At 34.2% G+C, this 25,960-nt stretch overlaps 1 protein-coding gene across 1 annotated transcript; it reads left to right on the plus strand.

The window, feature by feature from the left end:
* The first annotated feature begins 2,375 nt into the window (after positions 1-2,375).
* Positions 2,376-5,233, plus strand: LOC135847295 (uncharacterized). Its single transcript, XM_065366764.1, has 2 exons — positions 2,376-2,444; positions 3,122-5,233. The coding sequence occupies exon 2, from the start codon at positions 3,158-3,160 to the stop codon at positions 5,039-5,041; it is 1,884 nt and encodes a 627-aa protein (XP_065222836.1). The 5' UTR covers positions 2,376-2,444; positions 3,122-3,157; the 3' UTR covers positions 5,042-5,233.
* Positions 5,234-25,960: the final 20,727 nt, after the last annotated feature.

Here is a 25,960-nt window from a genome sequence, read left to right on the forward strand (position 1 = left end):
ATAAATAAAATGTTTACGTGAAAAGCACATGATTTTGGTCACCATAGAGTTCGACACCATGGTCTACACTTCTATGGGAAAAAAGGCTTAATAATAAACGAAGTAGGTGCAAGCATCACTTACTTGAACTGTACACGTTTTCCATCTCTTCTAAAGCCCACCTAATACTTAAGGGCGTCGATGGAACTTAACTAAAAGAGGCACTTGTATCACTTTGAGTAATGAGGATATGCCCTGGTGCATTCCTCAATCACCAAACAGGTACACTTGTTATTAATCGATGGAAGATCGATTAATCTAAAATTATTCAGTAGTATTAACCATGCGCGAGATGGCGTTAAATGTAAAAAAGCCATACCATGGCTTATCCCATAAGGGATCGCGTCCATGGTATTATTTTGTTAACACTGACTCAAGAACCGACTATCGCGAATATCCGAAAAAGAGTAATTTCTTGGAGCGAAGATCAGTATTATAAAAGCAGCGTAAAATGGTCAATCTCCCACCCCCAAAAGTGGTGGACCAATCACGCACTTGCTAAGTACATTTACTTACACATAAATTGTAGAATTTATGTGACTTTCCTTATTTATGCCCAAAATCCTTATCTTAGGCTATAAATGTCAAAGGCGCCGCGAACCCTTTAATAGAAGGGTGCGCAGCCCTATATGCGCGAGTACATCGCAACTGAATATTTCAGACGTTACCAATATTTTCAATATAAGGGGTTCATAATATAAGCACTACCTTTGGCAGTGGGGGCAATCTGCCCTCTCTCAAGTCTTGGTTTTTGCCAAAAATTATTAAAAAATCTGTTTGCTTTTTGGCAAAAAATTGCCCAAAATTTTAGTTATTAGAAATTGAGAAGTCTCGTTTTTTTTCTGTTTACCTAAATGCCAAAAATGAGCAAGAAAAGTTTTTTTTTTTAAACCAACAAAAAAATGCAAAATAGTCTTACTTTTTGACAACATTGGGAAAAAAGCAGTTCCTAATTTTTGTTGCCAAAAATCTTTGCTACAGAAATTGCAAAAGTGTAGGTACTAGGTAGGTATAAGTTGTAAGCACGAGTACCTTTATTTCGTTCCCAATTTGTCTGAAAATCTTGCTTTTTGCCAAATTTTTCAAAGTATTCTTTCTAAATCTAAAACAATCCAATAATTCAGAAAGTTCCCAAAATTTCCTAATTGTTAAAATGGCTAAAATATTTTGTTTTGTTTTTTTTGACAAAAAAAAATTAGTTTCAAGAATTTTTATTTTTTTTAAGTTGCTCAAAACCCCTTTCTCTCTCTAAAATTATCAAAGTCTTACTTTTTCGTAAAAATCGCAAGAATTTTCATCGAGTTTCCAAAAATTGCTAAAATTTTTGGCTGTTTTACTAAAAAATTTTGAAATAATCTCATTTTTTTTAAATTAGAGGAGTTCTTACTTCTGTTTTTCTTATTAATTTTTTTCTACAAAAATTAAAATGTTTTGCTGAAGTTTTTGTCTTTTTTTTTGGCCACTTCTTCAAGCTGTTTTGGTTTCTAAAATTACTTTTTTGTGTGTGTTCGGGGGGGGGGGGGGGGGAGGAGACGAGCACGGAAAAATGAAAAATTGATGTGCAAGTCCTTAAAATTTACAGTGATCGATTTTTCACTTCTTTTTTTTATAAAATGGAAAATTTTGTATTGGAACCTGGAGGCCGATTAATGAATGGTAGAGGAGAAGGTACAATATGGATCCCCTCTAGCTTTTTGGCTTTAAAGGGTAGAAAAAATTATCAAAAATTTGTTTCGAATATACCATTCGAATGTCCAAAGACTCTAGTAAGTATATTGTGTATTTTTTTTTTTTTTTTTTTTTGAAAACTCACGAGAAATTTGAAAGATTTAAAAGTGACATGAAGTGGCGCAAATATGGACCACCTCAAAAAATATCCAAAAATTGCAGAAAATTGTACAAATAATTTATTTAAAAATGTTTTTCGATGCTTTAGACTTGTCTTCTTTGTTAATAACACCTTTCTCGACATGAATCAGAATTAGGTAAAAAAATTCAGGGGTCCATATTTTATACTCATGCTATTTTTGATCGATTTTTTTTTTTTTTTTTTTGAAAATTATACAACTTAATTTACCTGCGAATTGGAAAAACATTCAGTTGACTGGAATTTACGTACCTACTACGTATAGAGGAGAAGGTACTCTGGACCCTGGACTCTCTTTGTTTTTAGAGAAAACTACTAGCGCTGAGGTCACGCTCGGTACTAAAAATTGTTCTTGTAGTACAGTATCGACGGTCCAGTTACTTATTTCGAATCCATGCAAGCTTCGGTGTCTCTTATAAGCATCATTTTGTTTTTTTCTTTAGTATGTTTATTTCTTCCCGTTGGAAAGTTTTACGAGTGTTTCATTTTCAGTAATTCATCAAGTTTAAGTAACGTTTGGAAAAAAATTATTAGCGAAGTAAGTAGCTTACAATGTGTACTTTCAGAATATACTTTCATCCTTGATTTCACTTCAACTTATTTTCATAATTTTTTTCATTTTTCATCAACTGAGTCGATTTTCTGAATGGGTAACAATATGGACCATTCGATGTTTTTTAGCTAAGTTTGATTCAATATTTTTTAGAATGTCGAGTAAAGTGTTATTAACAAAGAAGATAAGTCCAAAGTGTCAAAATGGGACCATGATTTCTTTATTTTTCGTAAACTTAACCAATTTCTTGCATGAGTTTAAATATGAGTCCCAACATTTTTTGTCATCTAATTTTCATTCAATGGTTTTTAGAATACCGAGAAAGGTGTTAATAACAAAGAAGACCAGTTCAAAGCATCGAAAAACATCTTTAAATAAATTATTTGTACAATTTTCTGAAATTTTTGGATATTTTTTGAGGTGGTCCATATTTGCACCACTTCATGTCACTTTTCGAAATTTCAAATTTCTCGTGAGTTTTCAACAAAAAAAAAATTGAAAAATTACACAATATACTAGAGTCTTCGGCCTTTCGAATGGTATATTTGAAAAAAAAATTTAATAATTTTTTCTACCCTTTAAAGACAAAAAGCTAGAGGGGGTCCATATTTGTACCTTCTACTCTACTACAAATCATTAATCGATCGTTTTTAAAATTCCAGGTTCCAATTTTGGTTTGTCATTGTCGAGAATTGGAAATGGCTGAAAAGATGTCTAACGTGCACGACATATTTCATCCGAGTCCAGTATCTCTGAAAGAACTAGCAGCGATTGCTGTTAGCCTCGAAGCATGGCGCCGTGAAATGAACGAATGTCGTCAGAAGCGTGGTACAATGACCGGTTTTTTTCCAACTGCTGAACGTGTCTCGTTGAAATCTCGACTGCCAGATTTACCTTCTGTGATTTTAACTTTGATCAAAAAATATCTCACAGTATTTGGATATTCGATGGAACGTTGGCTCGTCGACCATTATAAAAGAGTTCATTTTTGCTTCAAACATCAAAACACTGTTTTGAGTTACTTCGATGATTTTGTATGCGATCAGTTTGGAAAGATTGATTACGTGAGGACAGCCAAACGTATGATACGTTGCGATCAATTTTCTGTTGATGAAAAGTTCAGCATCGCCTGCGCGTATTTTTTCGAAGACGATATCGAACGACTTTGGCAATCGGGATCGAGAGATAATATGGGCACCAATGTGAGAAATCTTCGGATATTCGCGTATAGAGGACGGGACGCCGGACGTAGGAAGGCGTATCGTATTAATTTTCACGAACACCCGCACTTGTATTACTGGGTTTGCCGTCTCACAAAACAATTAAAGAAGATTCCAACCCAGGAGAATAATACCATCGACGATGAAATGTTCGATCGACGTATTCCTCGTGTCGGGCCTTCGATGACGTATTTTTGGGATCGTATACCGATGGAAAATCGAACGAGAAAAGCCATTAGTGTGGCAAATAGTTGCGCGGAATCTGTGGCTAGGTTCATTTTACCAAAACTGGACGATCAACAGCTCAGTGAATTTGTAGACGAGGAAGGCGTTAATTTGATGCATAATTTATGGAGAAACGTCGCTTATTACGGTGAAAACCTTTTTCTGACAACTTGGTTGTACATTGGAAACTTGATGAATGTAACCAATTTTGCAAATCTCGTTGTGAAAATGACGGAAACTGCATTCCACGCACCCGTCTATAGTAATTATTTGTTTCGAGAGATATGGGACAGTACCCGGTCTGATTTAAAACAGTCAGTGATGAGAAATATTTCACGGGAAATGTTGGAACCTGTGGGTTTCAAAAGTCATGAATGTTCACTTGACTTCGACATGGAGTCCCTATCGATTATTGCGCAGTGGACGTCTTCCGAAGATAGAATCGCGTTCTTGAGGGACTGCTGCCATCTTTTAATTGCGATCATTCCTCTCGAAGGTTTGCAACGATTTATGAAATCGTTCTTTGAAAACGAAGATGAACTTACTCAATTCAAGCAAAACGTCATGATTGAGAACGATCTTGTTTTAGACCACTGTGTTTCGCTTTTGTGGCGTTCTAGTTTCGAAAAGGTGAACAAATTCGTGAGTTTTTGCTGTGCCGATTCGCAAGCAGCGAGAATTTTCAAACAGCGATTACTACAGTCGGCTTTTCCTGTCGAAAATGTCGATATTGACGAAGATTGGGCATATTTTACATTATCTTACAGTATCGTTGGTAAACCTAAAGAACTTAATCAGTTCATCGATGAGGCTTACAACGACATTGATTTATCCGCCAACTTCAAAAATCAATTCGTGTCGTCGTCGTATAATCAACTACAGTTATGCAAGCTTGCCTGCTCGGGAAGTATTTCTTTAGAAGAGCTTATCAAGTTTATTGACACATTTGTTCCAACGGACCAAGTATCGCAGTTCAAGTTGCATATGGTTGACGTTCTGAAAAAAGATTATAGTAGAAATGCTGATTCATATTCAACGCCCTGGATATCATCTAATTCATCTCGTAGTGTTTATGAAGTTATGGAAGCACTTCTTCCGTTACTCGATACTGATAAAAGGAAGCTCCGAATGAAGTAGACTCGAAGAATGAAAACACGTCGTGGAATATTTTCTGAATTCACTCTGAAAACCCGGTGATATCTTTACTTTATTTGAATTTATAATAATTGACAAGTAATAAATTAAGATGAATTTTCATGAAATACTGCAGTAAATTTTTTTGGGAAAATTGCTTCCATTTTTCAATTACCTACTTGCATTGAAATCGAACAATCGTCGAGTATTAATTTTTTTTGTATGAAACAATTTTGTGTTTGTTTCAGAGATTTTCATCAATTTTATATTGTTTTTTTTTATTGCGATGTTTGTGCTCTGAAAATTTTTTCAGTGCTACGAGCTTTACAGTTTTTTTAAAATTTTTATAGTGTTTGCAATTTGTTTAGATTGTTCTGAGTAATTTATTTGATATTTATTTCATTGTATTCGGACGATTTGTAAAACTTCCAATAATATTATTTGTTTCATCTCTTGGTTTGTTCATTTCGAAAAGGGTTCCATTCAATTTTCAGCTGTATTATCCACCATAGATCTAATGGAAAATTACTTAACCCTTTGGAGGTTCTCTAGGTTTTCGGGTTAGAAAATTGAAGTGCCTTAATGAGTGTGATAGGGTACCTCGCCCAATTGGCCAAACCACAAAAAAGTCGAGCTTTTGATGAAAAGTTTTATAGGAAAATGAAAGTTTCCAAAAAACACAAGTGTGACATTTCCTAAAAAAAATTGAATGTATGCAGAATTTTTTTTGAAAAAATGAACCAAAAACATGTGTCAAAAACATTGAACAAAAGCACTCTTTCAAAAAATGAAATAAAAATTGAATTGGAAAAAAATAAAAAAACAAGGTTGAAAAAAAGTCATCTGGCAGTTCACAAATTCAGGGAGAATCAAATCTTGTTGGCAAAAATGCCTTTGTTTAAAGCATGAAGAGAAGAAAAATCTATGTCGCTAAGAGAGGATTTTTTATCAAGTCATAAAATCTTTTCGGAAATCGAGCCGAAATATGGGACAAAATTTAGCGAAATTGCGAGCTTTCTGGCAGGAGGTAACTAATTATAAAAACATTTTCGCCTTTATTCACGAGATGTAGCATAGAATTTTCTTTCATTTTGGGAAAAAATGAGTATTTTATCACTTATTGGAGTATAGGAATATGAAGATGAAGATGAAGAGAAATAGTGAACAAAAACACAAATCCACAGCGTAAACGAAATGAAAGACTGAACTCGTAGATGAATTTGGATTTTTATTTACTATTTTTACTATTTCTCTTCATCTTCATCTTCATATTCCTATACTCCAATAAGTGATAAAACACTCATTTTTTCCCAAAATGAAAGAAAATTCTATGCTACATCTCGTGAATAAAGGCGAAAATGTTTTTATAATTAGTTACCTCCTGCCAGAAAGCTCGCAATTTCGCTAAATTTTGTCCCATATTTCGGCTCGATTTCCGAAAAGATTTTATGACTTGATAAAAAATCCTCTCTTAGCGACATAGATTTTTCTTCTCTTCATGCTTTAAACAAAGGCATTTTTGCCAACAAGATTTGATTCTCGCTGAATTAGTGAACTGCCAGATGACTTTTTTTCAACCTTGTTTTTTTATTTTTTTCCAATTCAATTTTTATTTCATTTTTTGAAAGAGTGCTTTTGTTCAATGTTTTTGACACATGTTTTTGGTTCATTTTTTCAAAAAAAATTCTGCATACATTCAATTTTTTTTTAGGAAATGTCACATTTGTGTTTTTTGGAAACTTTCATTTTCCTATAAAACTTTTCATCAAAAGCTCGACTTTTTTGTGGTTTGGCCAATTGGGCGAGGTACCCTATCACACTCATTAAGGCACTTCAATTTTCTAACCCGAAAACCTAGAGAACCTCCAAAGGGTTAATACCTACTTACTTATTTTTTTTCAAACAAATGTTTAAAAATTCAAACTATTTGTATTATACATTTTGAAGAAAAAAAATCCAATAATGCATAAACGAGTACAATAATGTGAGAAAGGATACTTTTTTAATTCATTTTCAGAAATACCTACGAGTAGCCAAAACAATCTCACTTTTTTTTCAAAATTTCTACGTTTATTACTGAAAATTGAGGCCACTAGAATCAAAAGTGTACTTCTCCATTTTTGAACTTTTTGAGAAAAACGCAAAAAACCTCCCTAGCATTCATGGTAACATAAAATACCGAGGTAATACGTCTAATATTTTTGTACTAACATGCTGATAGTGACCCGCATGTTTGTTTTACCCTACACGTTGCCATAAGAGTTCCTGAGCCGCTTCAAGTTTGGAGAAGTGCAGTTTTGTCTCCAACCTTACACTTAATATATCTTTGTAGCGCATTTCATCAAAAATTTTTTTAGCAATACAGTGCTAAATGTTCAGGAAATCTTGTAAAGTTTAAGCGATTGAAATAATACTGCATTTTTAGACCATTCATTTGTAAACTGAAATAATTTTCCTTTTTTTTCAAAGTAAAAAAAAATAATTTTTATTAATAAAAATGAAAGGTGTTTTTTGCGGGAAGGGTCCTCACTTGATGAATTTATTCAATTTCAAGCCTAATTTCAAGGCATAACACTAGTCCTTCATTCAATTTCCGCCAGGTTGGTTTCAAAACTGCACTTCTCCATTAAAAAAGTGCAGTTTTGATTCCAACACCTAACTTTACACGCTGTTTTACCATACTTCCTGGCACAAAATTCAAATTTTGACATTTTCATCGGATGCGGCACATGTTGTAGTATTCCAAACCATACTTAACTCATTTTCGAAAAAAAGTGGAGAAGTGCACTTTTGATTCTAGTGGCCTCAATTGTCGCTTTCATGGGAAGAAGTCTCCTATTTTCAACAAAGCTTGAGAATATGTAAGATATATTTTTTTGTCGACAGTTTTCAAGGAGTCCCATTATTGCTAAAATTGTCAATTTTTCTCACTTCTTCCAAAATCGATTGAAAATTCTCGTTCTATCGCATGAAATTTAGAAAAAGTTGTACTCTTTTCCAAAAATTGTCCAGAAGTATTATTCTTTTCAAAAACTTCCAAAAGTCTCGGGTTTTTGCCAAAAATTATAAAAAATCTGTGTACTTTTTGTCAAAAAATTGCCCAAAAATTTAGCTTTTTAGAAATTGAGAAGTCTCGTTTTTTTTCTGTTTACCTAAATGCCAAAAATGACCAAGAAGTGTTTTTTTTTAACCAACAAAAAAATGCAAAAAAGTCTCACTTTTTGACAAAATTGCGGAAAAGCAGTACATAAATTGTTGCCAAAAAGCTTTGCTTTGGTTTAAATAAACTTGCATAAAATCGGTGTTTTTTTTTCAAATCTCTTTTTTTTCCAAATTTTTTGACAGAAATTGAAAAAAAGCAAGTACAATGGCACATATAGATACATATAAGTTGTATCTATATTTCGTTCCCAATTTGTCTGAAAATCTTGCTTTTTGCCAAATTTTTCAAAGTCTTCTTTCTAAGTCTAAAACAATTCAATAATTCAGAAAGTTCCCAAAAATTCCTAATTTTATATAAAATGGCTAAAATATTTTGGTTTTTTTTTGGCAAAAAATTTAGTTTCAAGAATTTTTATTTTTTTTTTTCAAGTTGCTCAAAACCCCTTTCTCTCTCTTAAATTATCAAAGTCTTACTTTTTCGTAAAAATTGCATTTTTTTTGCCCAAAATCGCAAGAATTATCATCGAGCTTCTAAAATTTTTTGCTGTTTTGCTAAAAAATTTTGTAATAATCTCATTTTTTTTAAATTAGAGGAGTTCTTACTTCTGTTTTTTTTATTATTTTTTTTCTACAAAGATTAAAATGTTTTGCTCAAGTTTTTGCCTTTTTTTTTTTTTTGGCCACTTCTTCGAGCTGTTTTGGTTTTCAAAATCATTTCTTTGTGGGGAGGGGGGGGGGAGAGGAGAGATGAGCACGAAAAAATGAAAAAATGACGTGCAAGTCCTTAAAATTTACAGGGATCGATTTTTTCACTTTTTTTTTTGTAAAATGGAAAATTTTGTAAGTATTGGAACCTGGAATTTTAATAACGATTGATTAATGAATAGTAGAGGAGAAGATACAAATATGGACCCCCTCTGGCTTTTTGTCTTTAAAGGGTAGAAAAAATTATCAATTTTTTTTTTCTGAATATACCATTCGAAAGTCCAAAGACTCTAGTAAGTATATTATGTGATTTTTTTTTTTTTTTTTTTTGTTGAAAACTCACGAGAAATTTGAAAGATTGAAAAGTGACATGAAGTGGTGCAAATATGGACCACCTCAAAAAATGTCCAAAAATTGCAGAAAATTGTACAATAATAATTCATTTAAAAATGTTTTTCGATGCTTTAGACTTGTCTTCTTTGTTAATAACACCTTTCTCGACATGAATCAGAATTAGTTTAAAAAAATTCAAGGGTCCATATTTTATACTCATGCTATTTTTGATCGATTTTTTTTTTTTTGATGATTAGACAACTTAATTTACCTGCGAATTGGAAAAACATTCAGTTGACTCGAATGTTCGTACCTACTACGTATGTATAGAGGAGAAGGTACTCTGGACCCTGGACTCTCTTTGTTTTTAGAGAAAACTACTAGCGCTGAGGTCATGCTTAGTACTAAAAATTGTTCTTGTAGTACCAGAAACGTCACATCCTGCGACACTAGCGCGATCTATCTTCAAATCAGGTGGCGTTTTGTTTCCTCGTTTTACTTTCTTCTTTGTATCGCGTCTCGCGTCACTTCTGTGTCATTATTACATAGGTATTACGTGTCCTTTCCTTAATAAGTCCTGGCATTTTTCATTGTTTGTCAGTTTGTATGTTGTTTGCTGGTTTCCTTTTTCGTTTGTTGTGTTCGAATACTTTAAAATATTTCATTCGAAATTTTGTTTGTTCGATTGTGTATTGTATTAAAGAGTGAAAGTTATTCGATAACTTATGAAAATGTGTGACAAAGCAACCCCAAGTCACCCACGTGCGTATAATGATATTTTTTTCGCGCCGATATCGTTGAGAAAACTATCAGCGAATGCTGTCAGTCTCGAAATATGGCGTCGTGAAATAAACCAGTACCGCCAGAATAGCGAATTGGAAACATTCGATCCTTACCAGCTCCGCAAATCTCTTGACTGGATACATCCTTTACTACCTGATGTATCTCCCACGATGTATGGTATGATCGAAGAACCTGTCAAAAGATTTGGAGGATCAATGCATAAATGGCTCTCAGCCCATTATGAAGATGGATTGCGATTTCACTACGGTCATAAGAACCTCGTTTTGCAAGACTTCGATAATTTTGTATGCGATTATAACGGTGAAATTGATTTCATCAAAACAGCCGAGCGTATAGTCAACTGCGAACGATTCAATACCCTGACAAAGTTTGTCATCGCTTGTATGTATTTTTTCGAGGACCACGTCGAACGAATTTGGCCTGTTATATCGAAAAATATGACATTCGAAGGAATTACTTTCGACATATGCCCGCAATTATTTTATTGGATTTGTCGTCTGGAAAACAAAATGGGTTTGATTCCAGTCTACGAAGATAGAACTACAGATGAAATTATGTTCGGCTCCATTACCAGACTAGGTTATAATAGAACACCGATGGAATACTTCTGGAATCGTATACCTCTGGAAAAACGAACCTATTTGGCCAAAGTGCTTCTCGTCTGGCATTTTGAATCTTTTGTTAGATTCGTTTTACCTAAAATACGCAATGAACCGGCCGAAGAAGAAGAAGTTGTCTACCATAGACGAAGACCTAATCGACGTGGTCAGTCTCAGTACACCACCAGGCGTATACGAAAACCGGCCAATAATCTGCTCGATGAATTTATCCTTAGAAATCACAAACAGATTATGCGGTTGTTGGAATGTGACGATGAAAGATGCATTCATGCTACCTGGTCATACATCGTTGAAAACATGAGTATGGTTGCATTTAGTTTTCTTATGTTGAATATGATCACTGTTAAAGGTATTTTGCGAAAAGATCGAACTTTCGAACATCTATGGGATTTGACTTCGAATCCTATGAAAGGAGTCGTAATAAGGAGATTTTCATGGGATCATCGATATTTTGAAGATATGAAGAAAAATCACGAAATTTTATTAAATTCTGAACATCCCATAACGTACGAGTTGAATCTCGACTACGTTTTCATTATCCTACAATGCATCCCGTTCGCTGATAGACCCTTATTCTGGGAAACATTTTTGCAATCTTTTGAATCGATCATTTCACCCAAGGATTTGAAATGGGTAATAGATCATTGTAATGTACCTGCTATCGTAACTTTAGCTTCGCTGGGTTCGTTTTTTCGTGATTTAAAATAATTTTTTTTTAAATTTTGTATGTATTAATGTGTACCTTTTGATGTAGATAATTCAATTTATAAAGTTGAGCAACTTGTGCTGTGTATCTTTAATCCGGTAATTTTGAAAATCGATCGCTTATGAGAATTTGAAATTATTTTTCAAATTTTGAGTTTTTCGGATTTGATTTTTTTTTTAATTCGGTGATTTGTTTTATTATTAGATTGTTTATTTTTTAAGTTTGTAATATTATTTACCTTTGATTTAGGTTTTTACCTGAATTCGAATTCCTAAATTAGATTTTTGTTGTGTGATTATTTATAAATTTTTTAATTCGGTAAAACATATTATCTCCTACTGGTGTAGGCATTATCAATGTACATACATAAATGTTTTTCAAAAATAAATTAGTTCATGATTACAATTCGTTGTGTGGTGTACTTTTATTGAGAATAGTCCTGAATTCAGCATCTGTGTTGAAATACCTGGAAGAAAGGTCGAGTGATATTTGAAAGTCATCAAAAAGTCGTGTACTTGGTTAAAATAAAAACTCTATTACTGAAAATTGATCGAATATCCTAACTGAATGATAATCTGCCGAAAATGCGGAATGTATTGCACGATAAATTGATGAAAAATTGTAATAAATAAACTAAAAATGTTTCAAAAGTAATTTGAAAATTTTTAAAAATAAAATTGACTGAAAATTGATGAAACGAAGTGGAGATTTTGGATAGTGTAATGAAAACCGTTGAATTATGACCGAAATTGAGTGAAAGTTGATATGTAGAAATCAATGGAATGTCAGTGATGATACCGGACGATTGGGTCATAAACTCTTTTGTAAAAAATCGTGACGTGATGGAAAATTACTTCATTTTTTCCTGTGATCAGCTCGAAAAATTTAATGAAATACACCCATCGAAGTTGAATTTCAACACACGTAAGTAATTCTAAAGTAAAGTCGCCCGAAAGTGGGCGTTTGATCATCCAAAAGCCATCAACAGCTCATCCTTTTTCATTTTTTCAATTTAGTGGATGTTTTGTTTACGATTACGAACCTATACGAGTATTTATCTATCGATTGAAACAGGCAAGACGTAGGAAATCATGAAGAATTGAACTCATATAACTCTACTTACATGTTTAAAAATTCAAACTAATTCGTATTGCATTTCGAAGAAGAAAAAAATTCCAATATTGTATGAACGAGTAAATAATTTGAGAAAGTATGCTTTTTTAATTCATTTTCAAATGAATGGACTGCATTTTCACAGTTAAAGTCTCGCTTTCTGCCAACAATAGCCAGAAAATCTCACATTTTTTCAAAATTGCTACGTTTGTTGCTGAAAATTGTCACTTCATGGGAAAAAGTCTCGATTTTAAACCGAAAAATTGAGTAAAAGTCTCTTTATTTTCAACAAAGATTCAGAATATGTAGATATATTTTTTTGTCGACAGTTTTCAGAAAGTCTCACTTTTGCTAAAATTGTCAATTTTTCTCACTTCTTCCAAAATCTATGGAAAATTCTCGTTTTTTTCGCATAATGTGAAAATATTTTACTCTTTTCTAAAAAATTGTCCAAAAGTATTATTTTTTTCAAAAACTGTCTAAAAGTCTTGGTTTTTGCCAAAAGTTATCAAAAATTCTATTTTTGTAAAACTGACAAGATTCTCGTTTTATTGCAAAAAATTCTAATAAGTTCAACTCTTTTTAGTTGTTCAAAAATTTTGCTTTTTGTCAAAAAATTGCCAAAAATTCTAGCTTTTTAGCAATAGAAGCCTCGGTGGTTTACTCCTATAGTCTCACATTTTTCAAACATTCTGCTCGCTTTGCTTCGCACCGGTTAATTTTCTTTTCGGTTCCGGAATTCAAATTTAAGTATAATAAATTATTGGTCCAATTTGAAAATTGCGAGAGCTGAATATAAGCTTTGTGCATCAAAAATGATCTCGAATAGTTTTTTGAACTGTAAATGTCGATTTGTGAAATTTTCCCTCGTTTCGCTTGAGCCAATGGTTTTATTTTATGTAGGTGTAGGTATTATACAAATTATTACCAAATTACTGTTCAAATTTGAAAAATGTGAAGGATTAGCGAAGTACACTTCTCGCTTAAAAAATAATACTATTCAAGTTTTTGATTGACAAATTTCGAAAACTGTCTCCTTCGCTTCGCCGGGGTCAATTTTCTGTTTTCGTTCAGAATTGAAATTCCAAAAAATTTTCGTTCAAATTTGAAACATTCCAAGACCCAAGACTAACAAAATCAACTTTCGACTTGAAAAATGATATTGTTGAGTGATTTAGTTTTCGAATTTGTTAAAATGTTTTGAAAAACATTTGAAAATGTTCGAAATTCGACTGAAATATCGCAAAAATTTCCAAATATCGAGCAAATGGCAGAAAATTACGAAAAATTGATCAAATAATTATTATCTACATTGAATGAAATTTTGTAGAAATCGTGAAAGTATAGTCTGTCATGCATTTTTGAGGCAATTCGACAAGTTGAAAACGCAAAAAAGGAGAGTAAAAAATCAAATTTTTAGGAAAGGAGTCGTTCAAAAAACACTCTGTTTGAAATGGTTTTCAAAATAGGTACATACTCGTAGGTACTCGAAGACCTTCATTTTCCTAATTGTTTCTGCAAATTCTAAACTTTTTCAAGGAAGGCTTAAGCGGATTTCAAAAAATTCAGCACCATTGGAAAGAGACTTGAAATTCTCTATAATTTTGGGTCATAAAATCGTAGGGTTGTCGAGGTGGTTCATGAGTTCTAGCCAGCTGGCGTATCAAAATCAAAGATCAAAGTTCAAAGTTGATGTTACAGTGACCTAAATCATGCTACCTTTAGCCCATAAGCAGAAAAAATAGATGAACCCAAGCATTATTGCGATCAAAGGGTTTTTTTGGTGTATATTGTCTAGGGTGGTATGCTGAACAACATACTAAAAGTCCCCGCCCCTACCCCACAAGCTAAACCCCCCTCCCCCCACAGTGGATCAAAGCTCCCCAAAATCAGTTTTTCATCAAGAACTCCTGAAATATTGAATTTTGAGTAAAATGAGCTCAGCGATCATTTCATCTCTTCTCCAATACCTATCAAATGAGCTATCGACCAACTCTCTAGCCTCGAGGGGCTTGGCGATACGACCCCTCAAAGTGACGCGATTTTAATAATTTTACATTTTATGACTTAGGATTTGTAACCTGTTCTAATTGATAAAATGAAGTCAAACTTGGGGAATGGGATTCTTTTGGAAGCGAGACTTGACCATTGGAGTGGGGAGGGTCAAAGTTGAAAATAACAGAAAGGTCATTTTTTTGCAGGGGCATAACATGACCCCAAATGGATGAAAAGTGTCCAAAATCATACCATCGGACAGTACCCCATCTGTGATCAACATATCCGAATTTCAGCTTCCTAGGCCATCCCCACCCCATTTAAAGCGGAATTAAGGTGAAAATCCCCTTATTTTGCCCCTATTTTCGGGTTTTTCCATCTCAAAAGGAGTGGGGATGACGTAGGAAGCTGAAATTTGGATATGTTGATCACAGATAGGGTACTGTCCGATGGTATGATTTTGGACCCTTTTCATCCATTTGGGGTCATGTTATGCCCCTGCAAAAAAATGACCTTTCTGTTATTTTCAACTTTGACCCTCCCCACTCCAGAGGTCAACTCTAGCTCCCAAAAGAATCCCATTCCCCGAGTTTGACTTCATTTTATCAATTAGAACAGGTTACAAGTCCCAAGTCATAAAATGTAAAATTATTAAAATCACGTCACTTTGAGGGGTCGTAGCGCCAACCCCCTCGAGGCTAGAGAGTTGGTCGATAGCTCATTTGATAGGTATTGGAGAAGAGATGAAATGATCGCTGAGCTCATTTTACTCAAAATTCAATATTTCAGGAGTTCTTGATGAAAAACTGATTTTGGGGAGCTTTGATCCACTGTGGGGGGAGAGGGGTTTAGCTCGTGGGGTAGGGGCGGGGACTTTTAGTATGTTGTTCAGCATACCATCCTGGACAATATTCACCAAAAAAAAACTTTGATCGCAATAATGCTTGGGTTCACCTATTTTTTCTGCTTATGGGCTAAAGGTAGCATGATTTAGGTCACTGTTACGTAGTACCTACCATTGGACGGAGGATGAAATTCTCTACAATTTTGAGTACAATTTTAGGTGATGAAAGAATTTATTATGGTCGTCATGGCCTCATGGGAGATCAGGGAGAATTTTTAAAAATAAATAATCGCAAATTTGATCATTGATCATAGCATATTTTAATTCAGTTCTATTTTCAAGCTTCCATTATTACGAACTAAAATGAAATATTCTCACATACCCAACTCATAAAAAAGTAAATAAAAAAATAAATATCTTGCCATTAAAAATAAAAATAAACATTTGAATTTTGAAATCTTGACGTATATTCTGCGATCCTAGCGCGATCTATCTTCGCGTCACGTGGCGTGTTGTATTATGATCGATGATCGAAGACGTTCTGTACAACTTGATCTGTGCATTCCAAGGTGCATCCTTGTTACAGTTGTTACGCGTTTATTACGCCACCTCATTACCTGAATTCGCGCCATTATTGACTGTATGTTGTTTGCTGGTTTCATACTCTTCATTTGTTGTGTTCGAATATTTTTAAATATTTCATTCGATTGCGTATTAAAGTGAAAGTTAATCCGTGCTTATCGAAATGAGTGACAAATTGACCTCAGGTTCGTTCGATGATATTTTTTTCGCTCCGATATCGCTGAAAAAGCTGTCAGCGAACGCAGTCAGCCTCGAAGTATGGCGTCGAGAAGTAAACGAATATCGCCACAGTCGTATACTGGAAACATTCGACCCTTACCATTCACGTAAATCTCTGGACTGGATGGAACCCTTATTTCCTGATGTACCTCCCACGATTTATGACATGATCGCAGAACCTGCCAAGAGATTCGGATGTTCAATGAATAAGTGGCTCTCAGCCCACTACGAAGGAGGCCTGCGATTTCACTACGGTCATAAGAACCTCGTTCTAGCAGACTTCGATAACTTTGTATGCAGTTATAACGGCGGAATTGATTTCCTGAAAACAGCCGAGAGCATGGTCAAATGCCAACGATTTAATACCCAGTCAAAGTTCGCCATCGCTTGTATGTATTTTTTCGAAGACCTCATCGAACGAATTTACCCATTTGTATCGAAAAAGATGGCATTCGAGGGTCTAACATTCGACAAATGTCCGCAACTATTTTATTGGATTTGTCGTCTGAAGAATAAAATGGAGTTGATTCCAGTCTACGAGGATAGAACTACCGATGAAGTTATGTTCGACTCCGTCACCAGACTGCGTTTTAATAAAACAGCAATGGATTACTTCTGGAATCGTATACCTCTCGAAAAACGAGACTATTGGGCCGAAGTCCTTCTCGCCCGTGATATTGAATCTTTTGTCAGATTCGTTTTACCAACACTACGCAATAAACCACCCAGACTAGTTGCCTACAATAGACCTGGTTTGTACAGAATACGCATAGAAATACCGTCTGATCATCAGCTCGATAAATTTGTGCTCAAAAATTACGTGGAGATTATATGCTTATTGGAATATGACGATGAAAGATGCACTCTTGCAACTTGGTCGTACCTCGTTGAAAACATGAGTGCAGATGCTTTTAGTTGTCTCATGTTGAAAATGTTGGTAGTTAAAGGTGTATTCCGGAAAGACCAAACTTTCGAGCATCTTTGGAATTTGACTTCGAATCTTCAGAAAGGAGCCGTAGTGAGACGAGTATTATCTAATTCCGAGTATCTCGAGAATATAAAAGAAAATCGCGATATTTCATCTAATTCAAAATTGCACTTATCGTATGAGTTAAATATCGACTCAGAATCGCACGTAACGTACGAGTACGAGTTGAATATCGAAAATCTTTTAATTATTCTACAGTCGGTAGCGTTCACGGAGAGACGCTTATTCTGGCAAAGGTGTTCGAATTCTCTGAAATCAGTCGTCAAACCCGAGGATTTCGAAAAGATCAAGGATATCTGCCATCAAAACTCCTTCGAGAACCAGCGAGCTCAATTCAAGAAGAAACGTACGTTTTAATGTTATCTTTGAATTTTAGCTTCGCTGGGTTCGTCTGTAGCCTACTGTATAGTTTAGCTGGTACCTAATTTTGAAAATTTCAAACGAGAATTTACTTTTTTATATGGTGATTTTTTTTTAGGATAAGATTGTTTATTTTTTGTGATTATTTATAGATTTTTTAATTTAGCAATATTGTCTCCTGGTGTAGGTATTATCAATGTACATATATTTTTCAAAAATAAATTCGTTTTGAATATTGTAATTCATCGTGTAGCATATTTATTGAGAACAATCCTGCATTCAGAATCTTGAAATAAGTATCTGGAAGACAGATTAAGTGATATTTTAAAGGCATATTCACGACCATTTTTGAAAAAAATTATGAAAATCAATCGAATAAACATTCTAATCGAATCTGTCAAACATGTACTCGTAGAAAGTAGAATTTAACGAATATTTTTTCGAAAATAATTTGAAAATTTTTTGATGAAATGAAATTGGCTGAAAATTGGTGATACACAGTGTAAATTTTGAATAGAATAATGAAAACGTTACGCGAAAGTTGATGAAAATTAATGAAATATCGATGATAACGTCGTCAACTCTGAAATTGTGAAAATTCTTGACGTGATGGAATTTCTTTTCATCGAAGTTGAATTTCAAGCCTACGCACGTAAGTAATTTTGAAATAAAGTTGCCCAAAAGTGGAAATTCTACTGCTCATCCTTTTTTATTTTTTCAATTTAGTAGACATTTTGTTTTGTTACGAATCCCTACGAATATTTACCTATCGATTGAAACGAGCAATGCGTATAGGAAATTAATAAGATGTGAACTCATATTACTCTATAAGAAGAGCGAATCAGCCCTTGACGTATTTCTGATGTATTTTTCCAGGAATCGATTTTTTCGAATGAAGCGTGATTTTAGGACGTAGGTATTGCAACATTTTTTTTTTTTTTTTTTTTTTTTTTTGGGTGTTTGTAATTACTTGATTATTACACCCGTCGTATGAGATTTAAATCGAGTTGGTAAGGTCAAGTTTTTTAATTAGGTCTAAGAATTTTTTAATTTCGGAAGGGTCGTCTGGTATGAATAGGGATCTTTCATCTATTTGTAGGGACAGTCTGTGCTGATGTAAGGAGGGGCATTGAAATAGTAAGTGTTGGACAGATATAAGTTCTGAGAGGCAGAATTGACATGTGGGTTTTGGGGCCTTTTCATAGAGGTGATTATGTGTGATTTTTGTGTGGCCAATTCTCAGTCTGGTTATAATGATTTCTTCAAGTCTGTTTAAGTGGGAGAGGTTTTTCCAAGGATGGACTAATTTTTTATGTTGAAAGAGCTTATTTGTGGTTTGGAGGGACCAAAAGTTTTGCCATTTCTTAAGTGTGCTTTGGGTGAAGATAGATTTGAGGTCGTCAGCTGTGATAAATATAAGGGGAGAAAGGATGGTGGCAGATTTTGCATTAATATCTACAATTTCATTTCCTAAGATTCCAACGTGGCTGGGTACATACATAAACTGTATGAAGAAGTTTGAATTTTGTAAGTCAAATAGAGTTTTATGAATATTTTGAATTAGAAGGTGATCGGAAAAAAGATTTTGGATAGCAGTTAGTGAGCTGAGGGAATCACTTTGAATTAAGAAGGACTTATTTTCTGATTCATAAGTGAGTATGTCACAGAGACAGTGGAAAATAGCTGTGAGTTCGGCAGTGTAGATTGAAGAACAGTTATGGATTTTAAAATTTGAAATTCTATCATTTATAGAGTATGCATATCCTGTGTGAAGTGTTGGTATTTTTGATCCATCTGTAAAGCAAAGATTGAATTTTTTGTATTCTGATAAAAGTTCAAGATAGTTCTGTTTTATTACTAATGGAGAGTGGCTATTTTTTGGGTAGTTAATAAGCTGTAGGTTGACTTGAGGAGGTTTTAGAAGCCAAGGGGGGTATAATATTGGTTTTTGGATGAGAGTTTTGGGATTGATTTGAAGATCATTCAACATTGTGATGAAATTAGAAATGGGTCCTTCTATATGATCAAAATGTTGGGGGTTGGGTGGGTTAATTGAGTTTTGGAGTGGATGGGAAGGGTTGGTGGATGCATTTGAGATGAATTTGTTTGTTATGAGAGTTCTTCTGAAATCTGGGGGTAATTCTGCTGCTTCACAATATAGGCTATCTATTGGAGAGGAATAAAGGGCTCCTAAACAGATCCTTAGGGCTGAATTTTGAATTGTTTTTTTTTGATTTCCCTAAGAGGAGAAATCATCTTGAAAAATGTGATTTCTTGACTTGCTACTACCTACGATGTATTTTTCAAATAAATCGAAGACGACAGACATGATAGTAGCGTACTTATAGTTTAGCCATAAATACTGTCAACAACTTCGATTGCTCGCGGTAAAATTGAAAATTTCGTGGAAATTGAGTCGCAAACATGTTGAAAATTTTAACTCGCTGTCATCTACGAAGAAGCTAACGAAAGAATTTGCAAAAATTTTCGAACAGGATCGAGTTTTTTGAAACTTGAGGAACATCTGACGATCCTCCGGGACAACTTTTTTCTTTAAGGGGGAGTCCTAAGGAACATTTCTAGCCTTTGTCCTCGAAAAAAAGTGGCCATACTTACAAAATGGCGGCCATTTTGAATGACAGGTCAGCCAAAATCGCAGATTTTGCGTTCCCACTTAGGACTAGCATACAATTTTTAAAACCGTACATAGGTAGATCGAAAGAGCAGGCATGAATTCATCACCTGTCAATCTTTCAAGGGCTAAAGTGACTTTTTCGATTTTTGGTGAATTTTCAAAAATCAAATTTTGGCCAAAATGTAAGAAAAAATCAAAAATTTACTAAATGAACGTAGAAAGCTGAAATTTGGGATATACTCGTACCTTATTTTCGACCTGCCAAATCGATTGGAAACAGTTTCAAACCGTTTTGAACAGTTCTGGAGCTTCCAGCAGATTTTTGAAACTCGAAATTCTCACAAAATTTCATCAATGGAGTTGGAAAGCCGAAATTAATTCGGCAAACTAATTTCAATACGCTGTGAAGTTGACCCAACGATTTTTTCAAAATTATTGGAGCTTCCAGTAAATTTTTGAAACTAGAAATTTACCCAAAATTTTATCAAAATGGAGATGGAAAGTTGAAATGAACTATGCACTCCAATTTTAACACTCTTTGAAGACGACTTCAGGCGGGTTCAAGTAATTTTGGAGCCTCCAGTGACTTTTTGAAAGGTTTCATCGCGTTTTAGGAGAATTGAAATTCCCAAGAAGTAGCTGGAAGCTTCAAAACCACTTGAAACCACCATGCAGTCGACTTCGTATTATTGTATTGAAATTAGTTGTCAGAGTAAATTTCGACTTGCTAACCCCATTTGATGAAATTTTCCCGAAATTTTGGGGAAAATTTCAGGTTTTCAAAATCTACTGGAGGCTCCAGTAATTTTCAAAAAATTGCTGTAGGCTCTAAAACGACTTGAAATTAGTTTTGCAGAATTAATTTCGGCTTTCCAACTCCATTTGATGAAAGGTTGTGGAAATTTCGAGTTTCAAAAATATACTGGAGGCTCCAGTAATTTTCAAAAAATCGCTGGAGGCTCCAAAACGACTTGAAATTAGTTTTGCAGAATCAATTTCGGCTTTCCAACTCCATTTGATGAAATTTTGTGGGAATTTCGACTTTCAAAAATGTACTGGAGGCTCCTTTTATTATCAAAAAATCGCTGGAGGCTCCAAAACGACTTGAAATTAGTTTTGCAGAATTAATTTCGGCTTTCCAACTCCATTTGATGAAATTTTGTGGGAATTTCGAGTATCAAAAATCTACTGGAGGCTCCAGTAATTTTCAAATAATCGCTGCAGGCTCCAAACGACTTGAAATTAGTTTTGCAGAATTAATTTCGGCTTCCCAACTCCATTTGATGAAATTTTGTGGGAATTTCGAGTTTCAAAAATATACTGGAGGCTCCAGTAATTTTCAAATAATCGCTGGAGGCTCCAAACGACTTGAAATTAGTTTTGCAGAATTAATTTCGGCTTCCCGACTCCATTTGATGAAATTTTGTGGGAATTTCGAGTTTCAAAAATATACTGGAGGCTCCAGTAATTTTCAAAAATTCGCTGGAGGCTCCAAAACGACTTGAAATCCACCTGCAGTCGACTTCATAGCGTATTGAAACTAGTTTTCAGAATTAATTTTGGCTTTCCAACTCCATTTTGATGAAATTTTAGTTTCGAAAATCTGCTGGAGACTCCAGAACTGCTCAAAATGGGTTGAAACAGTTCCTAATCGATTTGTCAGGTCGAAAATAGGGTATATCCCAAATTTCAGCTTTCTTGGTTAATTTGGTAAAATTTTTATTTTTTTCTCACATTTTGGCCAAAATTTGATTTTTGAAAATTCACCAAAAATCGAATAAGACACTTGAGCACTTGAAATTTTGACAGGTGATGAATTTATGCCTGCTCTTTCGATCTACCTTTGTACGGTTTTAAAAGTTTCGTTCTAGTCCTATGTTGGAACGTAAAATCTGCGATTTTGACTGACCTGTCAATCAAAATAGCCGCCATTTTGTAAGTAGGGCCACTTTTTTTTTGAGGACAAAGGCTAGAAATGTTCTTTAGGACTCCTTCTTAGAGAAAAAAGTTGTCCCGGAGGATCGGCAGGGGGTGCAAGTGATTCTTATGCGAGCCTCCCGACGGAAAATTTTATACTGAAACTCGTATTTCAAAAATATCATTCAAGTTTTTTTTGCGTCTTGTCTTGTCATATCGTATTATTTTACTTCTTTCAAAAATTGACGAGAATTCTCGTTTTATTTCCAAAAATTCCAAAATATCTTCCTCTTTTCAGTTATCCAGAAGTTTTACTTTTTGCCAAAAATTACCCATTTACCTAACAAAAATGCCAAAATGTCTCTCTGTTCGAAAAAAAATTACGAAAAAAATATGTAATTTTTTTCACCAATGATTCCCAAAATTTCACGCATTTCAATAAAATTTCTTGAAATGGTGTTTTTTTTTGTTTGGAAATTTTGCTTATTGCCAAATTCTTCACTCTTCAGTCTTATTTCTCAATCCAATACAATCAAATACATAATTCAGAGAGTTCCCAAAAATGCTAGTTTTTCAACGAAGAAATCGCGAGAATTTCCATCGTGTTTCCAAAAATTACTAAAAATTGTCACGTACCGTTTTACCATAAAATTTTGGAGTATCCCGATTTCTTAAAATTGAACGAGTTCTGTTTTTTAATTAATTTTTTTCTACATTGAAATGTTTTTCTCACTTTCTTGGCTGTTTTTTTTTCGAGCTGTTTCGGTTACTGAAGTTACGATTTTGCGAGGAGGGGGGGAGGGGAGGATAAGCACGAAGAAATGACGTACAATGGTGAATGATTTTAAAATGACGCGCAATACTAATCCTTGAAATTTACAAGGATCGATTTTTCACTCTATTTTTTATTTACGAGTAAATGGATTTTATTGATGGGAAATTGGGAATATTATATTATTTGTTAATAATGTGAATTAAATTCTTCTCTTGCATACATTTACGTAGACTGCATGACATCATGTACTATAATTTCTCGTACCACTTCCCTGTTCTTTTTTTTCTTCCTGGAATTGATTCGATCGTTATTAAAATTCCAGGTTTGGTTTCAATATTGGTTGGTCATTGTTGAGGATCGAAAATGGCTGAAAAGACTTCTAAGGTGCACGATGTACTTCATCTGAGTCCAGTATCGCTGCAAGAACTAGCAGCGATTGCCGTTAGCCACGAAGTATGGCGCTGTGAAATGAACGATTATCGTCAGAATGATAAAATGAGCACATTTATTCCAGCTTTAAAGGAAATCTCGTTGAAATCTCGACTGCCGGATTTACCATCTGTGATTTTGCAGATAATCAAAAAATATCTCACAATATTTGGAAATTCGATGGCACATTGGCTGGTCGATCATCATAAAATACTTCATTTCTACTACAGTCATCAGAACACTGTTCTGAGATACTTCGATGGCTTTGTATGCGATAACTTTGGAATGATTGATTATGTGAAGACAGCCGAAAGTATGATACGTTGCGATCAATTTTTAGATCGTGAAAAGTTCGACATCGCTTGCACGTATTTTTTCGAAGACTATATCGAACAACTTTGGCCATCGGTATCGATTAATACGGCGGGCGCGAATATGAGAAAACAACGGATATTAGGGCTTATAAGTAGGGAGACGCCTTTAGATGGTATTAATTATCACGAACGCCCGCACTTGTATTACTGGATTTGCCGTCTTACGAACCAATTGGATGAGATTCCAATCCAGGAGAATAATACCATCGACGATGAAATGTTCGATCACCGAATTCCTCGTATCGGGCCTTCGATAACGTATTTTTTGGATCGTATACCGATTGAAAATCGAATGAGAAAAGCCATCAGCGTTGCAAATAGTTGCCCAGAATCTGCGGTTAGGTTCATTCTACCAAAACTGAACGATCAACAGCTCAGTCAATTTGTTTTCGAAGAAGGTGTTAATTTTATACATAATTTATGGAGCAACGTCGCTGATTACGGTGAAAATCTTTTTCTGGCAACTTGGTCGTACCTCGGAAACGTGATGCATGTAACCAATTTTGCAAATCTCGTTGTGAAAATGTTGGTAGCTGATTACGAGTATGAAGATGTTGATGCACGCGTCTATGGTAATTATTTGTTCGGTGAGATGTGGAACATTACCCGGTTTGACTTGAAACAATCAGTGATGAATGCAATTTCAACCGAAATGTTGGAAGATATGGGTTTTAGTAGTGATCATGAATCTTCAATTACCTTCGATGTAGAATTTCTATCGATTATGACAGATTGTACGTCTTCTGTAGATAGAATGGCATTCTTTTGGCGTTGCTGGCATCTTTTAATAACAGTCACCCCTATCGAACGTTTGGAACGATTGATGAAGTTGTGCTTCGATAACGATGATGAATTAATTGCTGAATTCAAGCGAGTCATCATGATCGAGGACGATAATTTACAAGACTGCTGTATTTCATTATTGCGAGATATGGATTTCGAACAATTGAACGAATTCGTGAGTTTTTGCTGTCCCGATTCGCAAACAGCGAGAATTTTCAAACAACGATTACTGCGGTTGGCTTTTGTTCTCGGATATGTCGAAAATGGCGACTATGGCGAAAATTCTACTTTATATATAGGAATCGTTGACAAACCTAAAGAATTCAATCAGTTTATCGATGAAGTTTATCACGACGTTGATTTATCCAACGAATTTAAAAATCAACTCTTGTCCTTCAATCAACTACAGCTGTGCCAGTTTGCTTGCTCGGGACGTATTTCTATAGGAAGCCTTATCGAGTTTATTGACACATTAGCTCCAACGGACCAAAATATAGTGGAAATCAAGTTGCGTATGGTTAACGTCCTGAGAGAAGATTGTGAGAGAAATCCTGATTCGTATTCGACGTCTCGTAGAGTTTATGCGGTTATAGGAGCACTTCTTCCGTTTCTCTATTTCTGATAAAAGCAAAAGAAGATGAAAATTCCTAATGATGTGTAGTACCTCCGAATGAAATATTGCTCGAAGAACGACAACGAATCATCGAATCTTTCTAAATTTTACTCTGAAAATCTCGAATATCTTACCCAAGTTGTACCCTTAATTGTGTACCTACCCGTTTGAATTAATACGCGATATTTTTTTTTTTTTTTTGGAAAATTTCTCCCATTTTTCAATAACCTACTTGTTTTTTGTTATGAAACAATTGTTCGGTTGTTTTAAAGATTTTTATCGAATTTTAATTTATTTTTGTTTGATTTTTTACGATTTCCATTCTGTTTTAATTATTTTTTCATCTTTTGTTCTTTTTTTGATAATATTTATGTGATTTTGAAAATTGTGATAGATTGAGCAAAATTTGAATAATTTTTTATCAGCGTTTTAACGTATAATTTTTTTTTCAATTACAATGTTTGTATTTTGACAGGGTTTTCAATACTACGGGCTTTTACATTTTTTTCCAACTTTTATGGTTTTAATAATTTGTTTGATGATTGATCAGTATGTAATTTATTTGATATTTATTTCATTGTGTTCGGACGATTTTATAGAACTTGTAATAATATTTATTTGTTTCCTCTCTTGGTCTTTTTAATTTTGAAATAGGTTCCATTTTCAGCTGTATTAATCAATATTTCGCACCAAAAGTCAAAAGGACATACCAGTGCATGTACCCTATGAAGAGCAAAAAAACTTCTCACAACATTGATTTTCAGAATTTTTGACCAGCTTTTCAAGAAGTCTTGATGCATATAATGTATATTTCAAATATGAAATATCGATGCATTTACATAATGATATAACATTGATAATACTGCATCGTAACAGACATTGCATCTGGTTTGAACAAAGCTAAAATTTATGTCTTTGAGACTAGTTAGAACTTTAAGGTATTTACTTCCTCGACCTTGACTATT

This window comes from Planococcus citri, chromosome 5 (genome assembly GCF_950023065.1).
Source record: "Planococcus citri chromosome 5, ihPlaCitr1.1, whole genome shotgun sequence".
NCBI classification, from domain to species: domain Eukaryota; kingdom Metazoa; phylum Arthropoda; class Insecta; order Hemiptera; family Pseudococcidae; genus Planococcus; species Planococcus citri.

Excerpts from the sequence above, each read along its gene's own strand:
- LOC135847295 (XM_065366764.1), top strand. The coding sequence starts at position 3,158 with ATGGCTGAAAAGATGTCTAACGTGCACGACATATTTCATCCGAGTCCA.